We start from the raw sequence: 19215 nt of genomic DNA, 5'->3' as shown, positions 1-19215 counted from the left end.
TACACATTACACCGAAACCACTCCTATTACAAGTATAAACTCTCAAAGGGTTCACAGTTGACTGTCTTTATTTCAGGATTGGAGAAATGTATAAGGCAACGTGTGCAGACAGAACTTTACAGTGGCCCTGTCTATTCTCTGAGTAGCCTTGCACTCAGCTGTGAAACATTGTTGAAATAATGATTAAGAAAATAACTCATATATAAATCAGAAAATTTGTACTTTCACAATTCGGGTTCATTGCAGTTTATAAAAAAAAATATTAGTCACACAAAACCTGATTGTGAAATGGGCTGCAATCCAATCAAAACAATTTTAAACATTGAATCCACTGAATTAAAAACTGAATGTTACCATTCAAAAACAAGATCAATCTTTAATGGCACGCCCACATGCCCTTTAATGCCCAAGGTAAAGGTCAGTGCAACATTCACATGCAGTACAGCGGCTCATGTAGCTCCGCCTCTAGAGGCACCTGAGATAAGCCCCACCCCTCTGAGGCCTGAGCAGAGGAAGGGGGTCACTAGTGTAATAAACACACACCCCCTCCCCCCGATTACACCTCTCCCTGGCTATGGTTCCCTGTCTCTTGAACCCAGTGTTGGTCTGTGGTATGTGGTGGTGTGTGTTTCTCCGTTTTCTCCTGTGTGTTCCAGCCCTCGCTGTCTGCTGCTGTAGTGTCCTGGTGTGTGTGTTTGTCCCAGCTGTCTGCTGTAGTGTCCTGGTGTGTGTGTTTGTCCCAGCTGTCTGCTGTAGTGTCCTGGTGTGTGTGTTTGTCCCAGCTCTCGGTGTTGTGTCCGTGTTTCCTCTGATGGCGTTTGTAGTTGTCCCAGTGTCCCGTAGTGTAGTCACACTCAGCACAGCCATACGGCTTCTCCCCCGTGTGTCTCAGCATGTGTCTCTTCAGGTTCATACTCTGGTTACAGCTGTAGCCACACACAGAGCAGTGGAACGGCTTGGCTCCAGAGTGAATCCTCTCATGGCGCCTCAGGTTGGCCAGGTTCCCGCAGGCGTACGAGCACTGGGGACAGCGGTAGGGCTTCTCCCCCGTGTGGACCCGGAGGTGGCGTTTCAGGTTGTCCAGGTGGGCCGAGGCGTAAGGGCACTGAGGGCAGCGGTGGGGCTTCTCCCCGCTGTGGGTGTGGGCGTGTCGGGCCAGGTGGTTGGGGTAGAGGGAGAGGAAGGGGCAGAGAGGGCAGCGGTACAGCTTGCTGGCCCCTGACTGGAGTGTGTCAGTGGGGTTTGGGGACCCTGGTTTCTTGGAGATGAGAGTCTCAGAACATTTATTACACACCTGCCCTCCGCCCTCCCCCTCCGTCTCTCCTCCTCCTCCCTCCAGGGTGAGGCCACAGGAGCGACAGCAGAGGGGGAAGAGGAGGTCAGGGAGGGGAGCGGAGGAGGGGAGACGGGGGGAGGAGGGAGAGGCTACCCCCTCTCGGTTCTGGAGGAAATCAGAGTCCTCCCTCATACACACTGTCAGGTCTGACACCATGGCATCTGAAGAAGAGAACAGTACACACACACACACACACACACACATTAACACACAACTGGGGGTGTGACAGACCGTTCAGTAGGGGGACCTTTGTCACCTACTAAGGAAATGGCCTCTATGACAGCATTTTAGGCAGTTAAATGTAACAAAAAACATTATTTATAAAAAGCAATATATTAATATGTTTTTTGAACACTACAATTTATTTACAAGCATGATGGCTGTAGGCAGCTAGCTGGCCATCAGCCAATCTGTGTTTCTCAACGAGTTAAAAATCACATAATTGCATCCAACCGGTATTTATAACCTCACAACTGGTAAATTCCCACCTTCCACATGGTTACAAACACAGCATCGGGGTGTAAACTTGAGGCACGACATAACAATCCTGTCACAACAGACAACGCCAAGAACATTTTTTGGGAATGGCGTTTCAAAACCGAACCGTAACCCCAAAACTGCAACACATACGGACCGTGGGTTTGGTGAACCGGAGAGACACCCGTCAACAGCGGGGAAATGTACGTGCGTAGCCGGAGTCAATGCACTCCGAAGCGTATGCCAACGTCGTCATGACAAACCATAATAAACAGTTGTATTTGTTTGATATGTAGTCCCTGGGAGTTGTTGTCGTGAGTTCCCTTTGACTCACTTTAAATGTACCTGTGCTAAACTGCTGTTGCTTCGCTAGCCCTCTTCATCGACAAAGAGTAACGTTATTCTCTCTTGACATCGGACCCGTCTACTCTTCCAGCCGTAGCCTGTCTAGACTATATGCCTATGATGAAAGTTAAACACCGCTAAGCTGCAATTGTTTTCAAATATCTAGCCTATTTGATTGATAAACCTTAGCTTTACAGGTCAACTACATTTAGTCTACTTGGTATAGGGAAGATCATAAAAATGTATTTTCTAAATCGAACCACACAATTTATCCACTTATTTTTAAAGCAGGAGTCAAACTCATTCCCACGGAGGGCCGGGTGTCTGTGGGGTTTCACTCCTCCCTTGACCTTGATTGATACATGGAGCCTTCGCCTGATTGTCTTGGTCTTAATCGAAAGGGAGAACAAAACAAAAAAAAACATCTGCAAACACTCGGCCCTCCGTGGAATGAGTTTGATACCCGATTTAAAAGCAGTGCTCCGCGCAGACGTGTAAAATATAGACTTGCTTATGACTCCATAGACGTCTGTTCTCTCATTTGCATTCTATTTCCAGCGTGAGCATGTTCGTTCCAGTGCTTAAACAATTATTATTATTTTTTAAAATTTGAATTAGGCGTTGCAGCCCGACACACAACCCAGAGATCTTAAGTTCAGTAACCAGCCAACCAAACAGAGCTTATTCCTCTTTTCTAACAGTTTCAGGAAGTTAACCAACACTTCTCCTTTCACTCTGAGCTGTGTGCTACAGGACATACTGTTCTCAGTAAAACTATCCTCTAACATATAACTCCCAGGTTGAGTGAGGATCATTGGTGCTGGTTGGGTAAATATGTTGAACAGGTGTGTGTAATGTGTAATGTATATATATATATATATACACCTCCAGGCTGTGTAAGGGCTATTTGACCAAGAAGGAGTGGTTCATCAGATGACCTGACCTCCACAATCACCCAACTTCAACCCGATTGAGATGGTTTGGGATGAGTTGGACCTCAGAGTGAAGGGAAAGCAGGCAACAAGTGCTCAGGATATGTGGGAACTCCTTCAAGACTGTTGGAAAAGCATTCCAGGTGAAGCTGGTTGAGAGAATGCCAAGAGTGTGCAAAGCTGTCATCAAGGTGGCTGGCTTTGAATAATCTAAAATATACTAGTATGTGTTTAACACTTCTTTGGTTACTACATGATTCCATATGTGTTATTTCATAGTTTTGATGTCTTCACCATTATTCTACAATGTAGAAAATAGTAAAAATAAAGAAAAACCCTTGAATGAGTTGGTGTGTCCAAATGTTTGACTTGTTGTAAAGGAGACATGTACATATATAGATAGCGCTAGAGATATATAATATAGATATATATATATATAGATATATATGTATATACACACTACAAACTGAACACAAATATAAACGCCACATGTAAAGTGTTGGTCCCATGTTTCATGAGCTGAAATAAAAGATCGCAGACATTTTCCATACGCACAAAAAGGCTTATTTCTCAAAAACGTAGTACAACATATGTGTTTATACCTGCGGGATCGTCTGAGACCAGCCACCCGGACAGCTGATGAAACTGAGGACTATTTCTGTCTGTAATTAAGCCACTTTGTTGGGAGAAAATAACTGTGATTGGCTGAGCCTGGCTCCCCTGTGGCCTCCTAGGCCAACCCAAGGCTGCTCCCCTGCCCAATCTGGTGAAATACATAGACTAGGACTCTTCAAATGAATCTATTCAGCTATTTCAGCCACACTCGATACTGACACGTGTATAAAATCAAACACACAGCCATGCAATCTCCATAGACAAACATTGGCAGTAGAATGGCCTTACTGAAGAGCTCAGTGACTTTAAACGTGGCACCGTCATAGGATGCCACCTTTCCAACAAGTCAGTTCCTCAAATTTCTGCCCTGCTAGTGCTGCCCCGGTCAACTGTAAGTGCTGTTACATATTAACGCTACAGTATACAATGACATTCTAGACTATTCTGTGCTTCCAACTTTGTGGCAAAAGCTTGGGGAAAGCCTCCTGTTTCAGCATGACAATGCACCTGTACACAAAGTAAGTTCCATACAGAAATGGTTTGTCGATATCAGTGTGGAAGAAATTGACTGGCCTGCACAGAGCCCTGACCTGAACCGCATCGAACACCTTTGGGATGAATTGGAACACTGACTGCGAGCCAGGCCTAATCGCCCAACATCAGTGCCCAACCTCACTAATGCTCTTGTGGCTGAATGGAAGCAAGTCCCTGCAGCAACGTTCCAACATCTAGAGGAAAGCCTTCCCAGAAGAGTGGAGGCTGTTATAGCAGCAATGTTCCAACATCTAGTGGAAAGCCTTCCCAGAAGAGTGAAAGCTGTTATAGCAGCAATGTTCCATCATCTAGTGGAAAGCCTTCCCAGAAGAGTGGAGGTTGTTATAGCAGCAATATTCCATCATCTAGTGGAAAGCCTTCCCAGAAGAGTGGAGGCTGTTATAGCAGCAATGTTCCAACATCTAGTGGAAAGCCTTCCCAGAAGAGTGGAGGCTGTTATAGCAGCAATGTTCCAACATCTAGTGGAAAGCCTTCCCAGAAGAGTGGAGGCTATTATAGCAGCAAAGGGGGGGACCAACTCCATATTAACGCCTAGGATTTTGGAATGAGATGTTCGATGAGCAAGTGTCCACATACTTTTGGTCAAAGCAACTTACAGTCGTGCGTGTACACATTTCACATATGGGTGGACCTGGGAATCGAACCCACAACCCTGGTGCTGCAAATGCCTTGCTCTACCAACTGAGTCATACGGGACCCGTGTGTGTTTGTACATGCCTGATTGTGTGCTCTTAACTTCAGCGTTTCCTCGGTGTGTGTGTTTTCGTCTGCTGCGTCTCTTCAGTGTGTGCGCGCGTTGCGCCCGGGGTTCCTGGCTGTGCGAGCGCTGGTGCCTCCGCAGGTTCCCCAGGGAACTACAGGCATAGTTGCAGGCATTGCAGAGGTAGGGCTTCTCCCCGGTGTGTGTGCGCGTGTGTCTCTGCAGGTTGACCCTCTGTGTAGAGGCGTAGGGGCAGTGGGGACAGCGGTAGGGCTTCTCTCCATCATGGGTTCTCATGTGGCGTTTGAGATGGTTGGAGTAGCGAGAGGAGAAACTACACAGAGAGCACGTGTACAGCTTCATACAGACTTCTTCATCACCCGCCTTACACCTCTTCCTCTTCCTGTCTTGCACCGCATGGGATTGGACGGCTGGGGTTGACTCCTCCCCTTGTGAGGTGTCCTCCAAGGCTGTGTGCGATTCTGATTGGACGTCCTCCTCACAGGTCGTGCAGTAGAGTCCCACCCCCAAGTGTAGTCCCGCCCCTAGGTCAAGGTCGGCCCCAATCAGTTGACCACACCCCTTACAGGAGAGGAATGCTGGGAAGGTGGAGTCATCCGGAGCTGGAAGACTGGAGCTTTCATCACTCAGAGAGAACACCGTCATGGCTGGGAGAGGAGATACAACAGCATTTAGTCAAGGACTCAGAAATCCATGTGTGTGTGTGTGTGTGTGTGTCTCTCTAACCTGTGTCTCTGTCCAGCCCCATGATCTCCGTGTCTCCAAACTCACAGAGCTCTCCACTAAGCAGGAAGTCACTGTCCAGAACCAGGCATCCTGGATTACAATCCACACCGTCTACTATATCACACACACACACACACACACACACACACACACACACACACACACATCATTACACTACACACCGTCTACTGCAACACACAGCATCATAACACTCCACACACATCATCATCACACAGAACATCATTACACTCCACACACAGCATCATTACGCTACACATCATCATCATCATCACACACAGCATCATTACACTCCACACACAGCATCATAACACTCCACACACAGCATCATAACACTCCACACACAGCATCATTACACTACACATCATCACACTACACACACAGCATCATAACAATACACACACAGCATCATAACACTCCAAACACAGCATCATCACACTACACACATCATCATCATCATCATCATCACACACACAGCATCATTACACTACACATCATCATCATCATCATCACACACAGCATCATTACACTCCACACACATCATCATTACAGTACACATCATCACACTACACTGTCTACTATAACACATCATCATCGTTACACTTAGTGGTGCAACAGATCACAAAACTCACGGATCGGATCACAGTTTTGAGTCACGGATCGGATCACAGATTTGAGTCACGGATCGGATCACAGTTTTGAGCCACGGATCGGATCACAGTTTGTCACGGATCGGATCACAGATTTGAGCCACGGATCGGATCACAGTTTTGAGCCACGGATCGGATCACAGTTTGTCACGGATCGGATCACAGATTTGAGCCACGGATCGGATCACAGTTTTGAGCCACGGATCGGATCACAGTTTTGAGTCACGGATCGGATCACAGTTTGTCACGGATCGGATCACAGTTTGTCACGGATCGGATCACAGTTTGTCACGGATCGGATCACAGATTTGAGCCACGGATCGGATCACAGTTTTGAGCCACGGATCGGATCACAGTTTTGAGCCACGGATCGGATCACAGTTTGTCACGGATCGGATCACAGATTTGAGCCACGGATCGGATCACAGTTTTGAGCCACGGATCGGATCACAGTTTTGAGCCACGGATCGGATCACAGTTTTGAGTCACGGATCGGATCACAGTTTTGAGTCACGGATCGGATCACAGTTTGTCACGGATCGGATCACAGATTTGAGCCACGGATCGGATCACAGTTTTGAGCCACGGATCGGATCATTTTCGGATCAGCAAAATAAAAAAAGGGAGACAAATAACTTTGCTTTCCATTTATTACTTAAATAAAGAGCAATTAAAATAAAGGAACTTTTCAATGTTGAAATAAAATCTTAAAACAAAAATATTAAATTAGTGAATTTAAAAAAAAAGTGCCTTGTGTCCAACGTCATTAAACAAAACCAGTCATGTAAAGAAAGCAAAGCAGACCTGAGCTTGAAACTTCAAATTCTTGTAAAAAAAGAGGGAGAAAAAAAAAGATGAGGTTGTCTACATTGTCTGGGGAGAGGGTAGACCTCTTGGCAGTCCCCTGCCGTGGAGAACACCCTCTCGCTAGGAACTGAAGTGCCAGGCACAGCCAGGTAGCATCTTGTCGTCATGGTAATGTGAGGGTATTTACACTCATTGCTTTTCCACCATGTCAGTGGATCACCATCCAGTGGAACGCCGCTCGCTGCCTTGTAGGGTGTCACCTCCTCTTTGATGGTGTTGGCAAACGTCTTGTCTGTGTCCTTGTTCATAAAGGTCTCCCCGAAAAACTCCCTTCATGGCTGAATTATTTTGTGGAGGAGATGCCTCTGAGTCTGCTCCTGTTGCTCTGTGGCTTGACCCTGCAGAACAAAAATGACTTGATCTATTAAAGTAAATAATTATTTATTATACTATAAAATGTGTCAATAACATTTAATAAGCCATTATGAATCCAAATCCAAAAAGTATTATTCTAATAGCAATAGACTAAGATTAGACTGCAGTATATTTATTATGTAAGACATTCACTCTTATTTTAAAAATGTTTACCTCTTCAGTGGCCACAATCTCAGTGGTGAGATCACTGTATGCCCTCCGGGTGTAAGGCAGGCTCTAGGTGAGACAGGGACTTGAACCTTGGATCCAGTGCCATAGATCTATGAAGGTAGTCCTGTACATTAGGGGGGGGTATCTGGGGTTCAGGTCCTCTCTAATGGCAGCCGTGACATCTCTAGTGATGGTGCTGTCTTCCTCACTTGGGGCCATGGATTGTAGAACCCTTGTTTTCAGAGGTAGGATCATGGACACAGACGGTGCAGTTTCAGTGCTCAGTGGGTTTGTAACCGTTTTGAGGGGTTTGAGCACCTGGAGGACCTCCTCTGCCACTTCCACGTCATCATCAGACAAGGTGACGATGTCTTTATATTTTTCCAGGGTCTTGTCTGTCAGTGCAGAGTATACAGCTGTCTGCTGCTCAAGATGGCTCTCCAACATGTCATAAGCGGAGGTCCATGTTGTTGTGACACGGTGTATGAGCTTGTGGGTCTGTAGCTGGAACATTTCCTGCTTGGTCTTAAGCACATGAGCGGCTGTTGTTCTTCGATGGAAAAAGGAAACCACCTTCCTGATCCTCCCACCTCGGTCCATCTGGTTCACTGAGATTCCCATTTAGGATCCTAAATTGATCACATGTGCAAAGCAAGCTATCTGTGGCCCCAGTCCAGCCTCTACCACTGCATTTACTTGGTTCTGGCATTATCTGTGGTGATTGGGATATTTCTATTGGGCTTCTCTAGCTTCCACTCTGCTACTGATCCCAGCAGTACCTGCGCCAGAGTTGTGCCCGTGTGACTCTCATAGAGGGGGCGTGTCTGTAGCACCGGACTTCACATCTCCCACTCCTCTGTGGTGTAGTGAGCAGTCCCAGTCATGTAGCTTTCTGTTACCTGGAGGTCCACTCCTCTGTGGTGTAGTGATCAGTCACAGTCTGGTAGCTTTCTGTTACCCTGGAGGACCACTCCTCTGTGGTGTAGTGAACTGTCACAGTCATGTAGCTTTCTGTTACCCTGGAGGTCCACTCCTCTGTGGTGTAGTGATCAGTCACGTAGCTTTCTGTTACCCTGGAGGTCCACTCCTCTGTGGTGTAGTGAGCAGTCACGTAGCTTTCTGTTACCCTGGAGGTCCACTCCTCTGTGGTGTAGTGAACAGTCACGTAGCTTTCTGTTACCCTGGAGGTCCACTCCTCTGTGGTGTAGTGAGCAGTCACAGTCACATAGCTTTCTGTTGCCCTGGAGGTCCACTCCTCTGTGGTGTAGTGAGCAGTCACAGTCACATAGCTTTCTGTTGCCCTGGAGGTCCACTCCTCTGTGGTGTAGTGAGCAGTCACAGTCACGTACAGTGCCTTGCGAAAGTATTTGGCCCCCTTGAACTTTGCGACCTTTTGCCACATTTCAGGCTTCAAACATAAAGATATAAAACTGTTTTTTTTTTGTGAAGAATCAACAAGAAGTGGGACACAATCATGAAGTGGAACAACATTTATTGGATATTTCAAACTTTTTTAACAAATCAAAAACTGAAAAATTGGGCGTGCAAAATTATTCAGCCCCCTTAAGTTAATACTTTGTAGCGCCACCTTTTGCTGCGATTACAGCTGTAAGTCGCTTGGGGTATGTCTCTATCAGTTTTGCACATCGAGAGACTGACATTTTTTCCCATTCCTCTTTGCAAAACAGCTCGAGCTCAGTGAGGTTGAATGGAGAGCATTTGTGAACAGCAGTTTTCAGTTCTTTCCACAGATTCTCGATTGGATTCAGGTCTGGATTTTGACTTGGCCATTCTAACACCTGGATATGTTTATTTTTGAACCATTCCATTGTAGATTTTGCTTTATGTTTTGGATCATTGTCTCAGGTCTTTTGCAGACTCCATCAGGTTTTCTTCCAGAATGGTCCTGTATTTGGCTCCATCCATCTTCCCATCAATTTTAACCATCTTCCCTGTCCCTGCTGAAGAAAAGCAGGCCCAAACCATGATGCTGCCACCACCATGTTTGACAGTGGGGATGGTGTGTTCAGCTGTGTTGCTTTTACGCCAAACATAACGTTTTGCATTGTTGCCAAAAAGTTCAATTTTGGTTTCATCTGACCAGAGCACCTTCTTCCACATGTTTGGTGTGTCTCCCAGGTGGCTTGTGGCAAACTTTAAACAACACTTTTTATGGATATCTTTAAGAAATGGCTTTCTTCTTGCCACTCTTCCATAAAGGCCAGATTTGTGCAATATACGACTGATTGTTGTCCTATGGACAGAGTCTCCCACCTCAGCTGTAGATCTCTGCAGTTCATCCAGAGTGATCATGGGCCTCTTGGCTGCATCTCTGACCAGTCTTCTCCTTGTATGAGCTGAAAGTTTAGAGGGACGGCGAGGTCTTGGTAGATTTGCAGTGGTCTGATACTCCTTCCATTTCAATATTATCGCTTGCACAGTGCTCCTTGGGATGTTTAAAGCTTGGGAAATATTTTTGTATCCAAATCCGGCTTTAAACTTCTTCACAACAGTATCTTGGACCTGCCTGGTGTGTTCCTTGTTCTTCATGATGCTCTCTGCGCTTTTAACGGACCTCTGAGACTATCACAGTGCAGGTGCATTTATACAGAGACTTGATTACACACAGGTGGATTGTATTTATCATCATTAGTCATTTAGGTCAACATTGGATCATTCAGAGATCCTCAATGAACTTCTGGAGAGAGTTTGCTGCACTGAAAGTAAAGGGGCTGAATAATTTTGCACGCCCAATTTTTCAGTTTTTGATTTGTTAAAAAAGTTTGAAATATCCAATAAATGTCGTTCCACTTCATGATTGTGTCCCACTTGTTGTTGATTCTTCACAAAAAAATACAGTTTTATATCTTTATGTTTGAAGCCTGAAATGTGGCAAAAGGTCGCAAAGTTCAAGGGGGCCGAATACTTTCGCAAGGCACTGTAGCTTTCCGTTACCCTGGAGGTCCACTCCTCTGTGGTGTAGTGAACAGTCACAGTCACGTAGCTTTCCGTTACCCTGGAGGTCCACTCCTCTGTGGTGTAGTGAACAGTCACGTAGCTTTCCGTTACCCTGGAGGTCCACTCCTCTGTGGTGTAGTGAACAGTCACGTAGCTTTCTGTTACCCTGGAGGTCCACTCCTCTGTGGTGTAGTGAACAGTCACGTAGCTTTCTGTTACCCTAGAGGTCCACTCCTCTGTGGTGTAGTGAACAGTCACGTAGCTTTCCGTTACCCTGGAGGTCCACTCCTCTGTGGTGTAGTGAACAGTCACAGTCACATAGCTTTCTGTTACCCTGGAGGTCCACTCCTCTGTGGTGTAGTGAGCAGTCAGTCATGTAGCTTTCTGTTACCCTGTAGGTCCATTCCTCTGTGGTGTAGTGAACAGTCACGTAGCTTTCTGTTACCCTAGAGGTCCACTCCTCTGTGGTGTAGTGAACAGTCACGTAGCTTTCCGTTACCCTGGAGGTCCACTCCTCTGTGGTGTAGTGAACAGGCACAGTCATGTAGCTTTCTGTTACCCTGGAGGTCCACTCCTCTGTGGTGTAGTGAACAGTCACGTAGCTTTCTGTTACCCTAGAGGTCCACTCCTCTGTGGTGTAGTGAACAGTCACGTAGCTTTCCGTTACCCTGGAGGTCCACTCCTCTGTGGTGTAGTGAGCAGTCACAGTCATGTAGCTTTCTGTTGCCCTGGAGGTCCACTCCTCTGTGGTGTAGTGAACAGTCAGTCACGTAGCTTTCCGTTACCCTGGAGGACCACTCCTCTGTGGTGTAGTGAACAGTCACAGTCATGTAGCTTTCTGTTGCCCTGGAGGTCCACTCCTCTGTGGTGTAGTGAACAGTCACAGTCACATAGCTTTCTGTTACCCTGGAGGTCCACTCCTCTGTGGTGTAGTGAACAGTCACAGTCACGTAGCTTCCTGTTACCCTGGAGGTCCACTCCTCTGTGGTGTAGTGAACAGTCACGTAGCTTTCTGTTACCCTAGAGGTCCACTCCTCTGTGGTGTAGTCAACAGTCACGTAGCTTTCTGTTACCCTGGAGGTCCACTCCTCTGTGGTGTAGTGAACAGTCACGTAGCTTTCTGTTACCCTGGAGGTCCACTCCTCTGTGGTGTAGTGAACAGTCACGTAGCTTTCTGTTACCCTAGAGGTCCACTCCTCTGTGGTGTAGTGAACAGTCACGTAGCTTTCTGTTACCCTGGAGGTCCACTCCTCTGTGGTGTAGTGAGCAGTCACAGTCATGTAGCTTTCTGTTACCCTGGAGGTCCACTCCTCTGTGGTGTAGTGAACAGTCACAGTCACGTAGCTTTCCGTTACCCTGGAGGTCCACCCATCTGAGGTGAGGGCAACAGAGGATGTCTTGGATAATTCGTCGACAATTTTGATATTTTTCCTGTTCATAAAGACCTGGCATGATCTTCATACTGAAATGCATGCGCCAGGGGATTTCGTAGCACGACTCAAACACTTTCACCTTATGTTTTAACCCTTTGTTTTCCACTACAGAGTATGGCCTCACGTCTGCGGAGATAAACATCCCAATAGATTTGGTGACGGCTTTAGTCCGGTCTGACTCTGCAGTAAAGGGCTGCTTAAATGTCGCGGTGAGAAGTTGTTGTCTCTTGGCTGAGTTGGCTCCTGTCACTGACACACCGGGGTGATGACGCTTTAAATGTGTATTTCCATGATCATACGGCTTTCTTGTGGCACCTACACGCCGTAATGGTGTTGTCCACCACCCTTCTTCCGTCATCATATTTGACAGGGAAGCCAAAATGCTCCCATACATGAGACTTAAATGAAGCGGGAGGCTTTTCCAAGGTCTTCAGCTCCTCCCACTAGCCATGTCTGTCACTGCTCTTTTTTCCTTCTTTGCTTTTTGCAACGCAAGCCTCCAGGATTTATTCGTTGGGATTCAACATGCCCCATTCACATGAACAGTACAAACAACTGCTTTAAAAAAATAAATCAAATCAACCTTCAGGCTTCAGAGTAAAACACAGCACACATTTGTCTTGTCTTTATCATATCACTGCAACTCTGCAATTATTACTTTAAAAAGTAACAGCGTCAGTGAAACTGTATTTTACACTATGATGGTTAAACTTTGCAATTGATCAGCGGTTCACATGCGTGCCGAACCGTGGGGGGTGATCCATATAGATCACGGATCAACTACGGTCCGTAACACCACTAGTTACACTACACCGTCCACTGCAATACACACACACACACACACACAGGACAGGGCAGAGGGGGAGGAGAAAGAGATGGAGAGAGGTAGGGAAGGATAGCAGGAGAGTGAAGAGGGAGATAGAGGAGGGAGGAAAGGAGGCGGGGGAGGGAGGAAATGGAGCGGGGGAGGGATTGGGAGTGGAGGGGGGAGGGAGAGAGAGTGAAAGAGAGAGGGAGAGGAGGTCAGGTAGGGGTGAGCCTGTAGAGGAAGTGGAGACAAGAAGTATTTGAGAAGGAAGAGAGGAAGTCCAGGATGAGATGAAACACAGAAAAACAGGATGAGAAACAGACATCCGTGAGAGGAAAAGGATGACGACACCGGGTGACCCAACATATAAATCATGACACACACGCATGACACACACAGGAGAGCAAAAAAAAACAATAAGTCTGTTCAGTTGTGTAAACTAGTGGGGGTTTAGCAACTGTGTACACCTCAACTCGCTCACTAAATTACCTAATCCTTTATCAAAGTTAGATATAAATATAATGTTACTATCCAAACCCAAGACTTCAAATAGTACGAAAGACAGATTTGATTTATAAAGGTTACAGTTGATCTAGTTACCATCCATGAGCCAGGGATCTGTCCTGTAGTATGTACACATAGCAACATATCTCTGACATTGAAAGATGTAACCAAGACTCAAAGGACATCCAGCTAGTTAGCTTTGGGATAACTCCTTCACTACCCAGTCGATAGTATGACTAGTAGCTAGCTAGGCTACTACACTTGACTTACATTTCACGGGCTGTGGGTTCGACTGTTTTCTCCTCGGCATTCTTCCTCTTCTTTGTCTGCCTCGCTGTCCTGTCCGTCAGCCAGTCGCTGTTCCCGCTGTGGTCTGGTCTGGTGTCTCAGTCAGCACGTCAATCCCCTTACTCTGTCATCTTCCTCTTCCTCTTCCTCCAACGGACAAAAGCAGAAGTATCAGTGCCATCGATCAAACACACGAGTTAGCTAGCTAAATATGTGCGGGGAACTGGCTGGCTTAGTTTGCCATTCTAAAGCGTTAGTCAAACCGAGAACATCATTAGCTAGATAACTCTATTAAAACACATTGAGCTATAGGAGAGAAATTGGGCAGATGAAAGCTAATCCTCTAACGTTACCTAGCTAGCTAACGTTACATATAGCTCAACTATCTAGCGTTCAGTATTTAGGAAAAAACAAATAGTAAATTACGTCAATACGTTTGATGAAATGCAAAGGCTACATAGATATCAACTTAAGTTGTCGTTTAGAAAAACAACTACAACCTCTTACTAACTTCCTCGAAGGTCCATTGTGTACAAACAGCAATTTCCGGGAGCGTGACGTCAGAGTCATTCTAAACTACTTCCGGATCTTGGGATTTGTAGTTTTTAAAATGTAGTCAGCTAACTTTGTACTGTTGCAATTATCACATCCACACACTACAGAGCCAACAAACGTTGACTTTTTTTTAAAGAAAAAATCAAATGTATTTTTTTTCCTTAGCCTCTTTGTATAATACTAATTTAAAGTTTAAGCTAATTGTGCGCGCAAATAAGTCCTTATTACAGCCCATGTCCTATCCTCTGCCGGTTACAGAGATCATTCAGTGGCATCATTTGTAAAAAAATAAAAAAAATAAAAAAATATCTGTATTTACCTGATACTGTGTTTGACCACAAGGGGGCATCACTGGTCGGGAGTTTTTTTTGTTGTTGCTCCTGATAGATGAGAGCAACTAGGACTGGAAGTTAGGATATTCGTAATGTAATGTTATAGGTTACTGATAGAGGAGCAGCATGGAAACAGCTTTTAAGAATCACAGGAGATTAAAGTTGTTTTCCTTTGACTGCCTATGGAACATATGCGCTGCTCCTCCTAATCCAATTATGTGTTTATACAAAGCAAATCAAATTATTTTTGTCACATGCGCCGAATACAACAGGTGTTACCGTGAAATCCTTACTTTACAAGCCCTTAACCAACAATGCAGTTCAATAAATAGAGTTAAGAAAATATTTACTAAATAAACTAAAGTAAAAAATTTAATGAAAAGTAACACAATAAAATTACGTAACAATAACGAGGCTATATACATGGAGGTACCGGTACCGAGTCAATGTGTGGGGGTACAGGTTAGTCGAGGTAAATTGTACATGTAGGTAGGGATAAAGTGACTATACATAGATAATAAACAGTGAGTTGTAGCAGTGTAAAAACAATGGAATGGTCCGGTGGCCATTTGATTGGATGGTCAGTCGTATTTTGGCTTGAGGTTAAAAGCTGTTAAGAAGCCTCTTGGACCTAGACTTGGTGCTCCGGTACCCATTGCCGTGCGGTAGCAGAGAGGACAGTCTATGACTTGGGTGACAGTAGTCTATGACATTTTTTGGGGCATTTCTCTGAAACCGCCTAGTATATGCTGGAGTTTACGGACATATTCAATCTCTCCCAATCCCATTCTGCTGTCCCCACATGCTTCAAGATGTCCACTATTGTTCATGTAACCCAAAAAACAAAGATAACTGAACTAAATGACTATCTGTCATCATGAACTAGTCTCTCAACTTTGAGAGACTAGTCCATTTTTTTTTATATTTCACCTTTATTTAAACAGGTAAGTTCTCATTTACAACTGCGACCTGGCCAAGATAAAGCATAGCAGTGTGAACAGACAACAACACAGAGTTACACATGGAGTAAACAATAAACAACTTTTTGCTCATTTATTTGTAAAAAATAACTCAAATATCACATTTACAAAGGACTCAGACCGTTTACTCAGTACTTTGTTGAAGCACATTTGGCAGCGATTACAGCCTCGAGTCTTGTTGGGTATGAAGCTACAAGCTTGGCACACCTGTATTTGGGTACTTTCTCCCTTCTTCTCTCTGTACTTGGCTCCATTAATCTTTCCCTCTATCCTGACTAGTCTCCCAGTCCCTGCCACTGAAAAACATCCCCACTGCATGGTGCTGCCACCACCATGCTTCACCGTAGTGACGCTTGGCATTTTCTATTCCGCAACAAAGCCTCCTTCACTCACGCCGCCAAACTTACCCTAGTAAAACTGACTATCCTACCGATCCTCGACTTCGGCGACGTCATCTACAAAATTGCTTCCAACACTCTACTCAGCAAACTGGATGCAGTTTATCACAGTGCCATCCGTTTTGTCACTAAAGCACCTTATACCACCCACCACTGCGACTTGTATGCTCTAGTCGGCTGGCCCTCGCTACATATTCGTCGCCAGACCCACTGGCTCCAGGTCATCTACAAGTCCATGCTAGGTAAAGCTCCGCCTTATCTCAGTTCACTGGTTACGATGGCAACACCCATCCGTAGCACGCGCTCCAGCAGGTATATCTCACTGATCATCCCTAAAGCCAACACCTCATTTGGCCGCCTTTCGTTCCAGTTCTCTGCTGCCTGTGACTGGAACGAATTGCAAAAATCGCTGAAGTTGGAGACTTTTATCTCCCTCACCAACTTCAAACATCTGCTATCTGAGCAGCTAACCGATCGCTGCAGCTGTACATAGTCTATTGGTAAATAGCCCACCCATTTTCACCTACCTCATCCCCATACTGTTTTTATTTATTTATTTTTATTTTTCTGCTCTTTTGCACACCAATATCTCTACCTGTACATAACCATCTGATCATTTATCACTCCAGTGTTAATCTGCATAATTGTAATTATTTGCCTACCTCATGCCTTTTGCACACAATGTATATATAGACTCCCCTTTTTTTCTACTGTGTTATTGACTTGTTAATTGTTTACTCCATGTGTAACTCTGTGTTGTCTGTTCACACTGCTATGCCTTATCTTGGCCAGGTCGCAGTTGCAAATGAGAACTTGTTCTCAACTAGCCTACCTGGTTAAATAAAGGTGAAATAATAAAAAAAAAAAAAAAAAAAAATGGCCAAAGATTTCAATCTTGGTTTCATCAGACCTTTTGGCAAACTCCAAGCAGGCTGTCATGTGCCTTTTACTAAGGAGTGGCTTCCGTCTGGCCACTCTACTATAAAGTCCTGATTGGTGGAGTGCTGCAGAGATGGTTATCCTGGAAGGTTCTCTCATCTCCACAGAGGAACTCTAGAGCTCTGTCAGAGTGACCATTGGTTTCTTGTTCACCTCCCTGACCAATGCCCTTCTCCCCCGATTGCTCAGTTTGGCCGGGCTGCCAGCTCTAGCAAGAGTCTTGGTGGTTCCAAACTTCTTCCATTTAAGAATGATGGAGGTCTTGGGGACCTTCAATGCTGCAGAAATGTTTTGGTACTCGACACAATCCTGTCTTGGAGCTCTACGGACAATTCCTTCCACCCCATAGCTTGGTTTTTCCTCTGACATGCACTGTCAACTGTTGGACCTTATATAGACAGGTGTGTGCCTTTCCAAATCATGTGCAATCAATTGAATTAACACAGGTGGACTCCAATCAAGTTGTAGAAACATCAAGGATGAGATGCACCTGAGCTCAATTTTGAGTCTCATAGCAAAGGGTCTGAATACTTACGTTAGGTATTTCTGTTTTTTTTTATTTTTAATACATTTGCAAACGTTTCTAATAACCTTTTTTCGCTTTGTCATTCTGGGGTATCGTGTGTAGATTGCTGCCGATTTTTTTGTACTTAATACATTTTAGAATAAGGCTTTAACCTAACAAAATGTGGGAAAAAGTCAAGGGGTCTGAATACCTTCCGAAGGCACTGTAGGTGTTCCTTTTGTCCCGGTGGGAATGGGCAGTGTGGAGTGCGAGTGGGATTGCGTGATCTGTGGTCTGTTGTATGTGAATTGGAATGGGTCTAGGGTTTCCGGGATGATGGTGTTGATGTGAGCCATAACCAGACTTTCAAAGCACTTCATGGCTACTGACGTGAGTGCTATGGGGCGGTAGTCATTTAGACAGGTCACCCTTGCATTCTTGGGCACAGGGACTATGGTGGTCTGCTTGAAACATGTAGGTATTACAGACTCGGTCAGGGAGAGGTTGAAAATGTCAGTGAAGACACTTGCCAGTTGGTCTGCCCATGCTCTGAGTACACACCCTGGTAATCCATCAGGCACAGCGGCCTTGTGAATGTTGACCTGTTTAAAGGTCTTGCTCACATTGGCTACTGAGAGCGTGATCACACAGTCGTCCGGAACAGCTGGTGCTCTCAAAGTGAGCATAATAGGCATTTAGCTAATCTGGTAGGCTCGCGTCACTGGGCAGCTCGCGGCTGGGTTTCCCTTTGTATTCCGTAATAGTTTGCAAGCCCTGACACATACGACGAGCATCGTAGAATTCAATCTTAGTCCTGTATTGACACTTTGCCTGTTTGATGGTTAGTCTGAGGGCATAGCAGGATTTCTTAGAGCGTCCAGATTAGTGTCCCGCTCCTAGAATGCGGCAGCTCGAACCTTTAGCTCTGTGCGAATGTTGCCTGTAATCCATGGCTTCTGGTTGGGATATGTACGTACGGTCACTGTGGAGATGACGTCATCTATGCATTTATTGATGAAGCCGGTGACTGAGATGGTTTATTCCACAGTGACTTTGTATGAATCATGGAACATATTCTAGTCTTTGCTCGCAAAACAGTCCTTATCAGTGGACGTCCCTCAGGTAACTTCTGCCTAACTCTCCGTCTATGCTTCTGCTATTGCATCGCATTTGATTCTAAAATAATTGTAAACATAATTGTTTTTTTAAAGCTTTAATTAATATGTAACTTTTTGGGCTACCAACCAAATTCACATAGAATGTGCGTTATAGATCTGTCATTCTCATTGAAAACTAGTCTAAGATGTGGTAGATTTGTTCTATGTGAGCTTCAAACAGTAGAAAATACAATATTGTTGGTTCTGGAACATATAATACACAGTGGTTTACATGGCACAATGATTCTCTACACTATGACTGCTTGTTTTGTCACTTAAACTGAAATTAGTCAAACTATTTGTCACGCCCTGGCCATAGAGAGGCTTTTTATTCTTTATTTTGGTTAGGCCAGGGTGTGACTAGGGTGGGCATTCTATGTTACTTTTTCTATGTTTTTGGCCAGGTATGGTTCTCAATCAGGGACAGCTGTCCGTCGTTGTCTCTGATTGAGAACCATACTTAGGTAGCTCTTGCCCACATGGGTTTTGTGGGTAGCTGTTTTCTGTTTTAGTGTATTTGCACCTTGCAGAACTGTTCGTTTGTTGTTTTTTGTTCAAGTGTTTGTATTTATTAAACATATAATTAATACT

The 19215-nt window shown here is 45.1% G+C and overlaps 1 protein-coding gene across 5 annotated transcripts; it reads right to left on the bottom strand.

Annotated features, from left to right (window-relative positions):
- Window positions 1-53: 53 nt before the first annotated feature.
- On the bottom strand, window positions 54-14366 carry LOC110505913 (zinc finger protein 513). Of its 5 annotated transcripts, none has more exons than XM_021585386.2 (5): window positions 14259-14366; window positions 13741-13905; window positions 5708-5821; window positions 4978-5628; window positions 54-1497 (listed from the first exon to the last, which is right to left on the bottom strand). In XM_021585386.2, exons 2-5 carry the CDS (start codon window positions 13778-13780, stop codon window positions 557-559), a joined length of 1746 nt encoding a protein of 581 aa, XP_021441061.2. In that variant the 5' UTR covers window positions 13781-13905; window positions 14259-14366; the 3' UTR covers window positions 54-556. The 5 variants fall into 5 exon arrangements, with proteins under 5 accessions (XP_021441061.2, XP_021441062.2, XP_036818768.1 ...); XM_021585387.2 differs by having other exon boundaries at window positions 13741-13899; window positions 14259-14351; XM_036962873.1 differs by having other exon boundaries at window positions 14185-14265.
- Between the last annotated feature and the right edge of the window lie 4849 nt (window positions 14367-19215).

Source organism: Oncorhynchus mykiss, chromosome 25 (genome assembly GCF_013265735.2).
Source record: "Oncorhynchus mykiss isolate Arlee chromosome 25, USDA_OmykA_1.1, whole genome shotgun sequence".
Classification (NCBI taxonomy): Eukaryota; Metazoa; Chordata; class Actinopteri; order Salmoniformes; family Salmonidae; genus Oncorhynchus; species Oncorhynchus mykiss.
The sequence above is the reverse complement of the archived record's forward strand: the minus strand, read 5'-3'. Positions and strand labels throughout refer to the sequence as shown.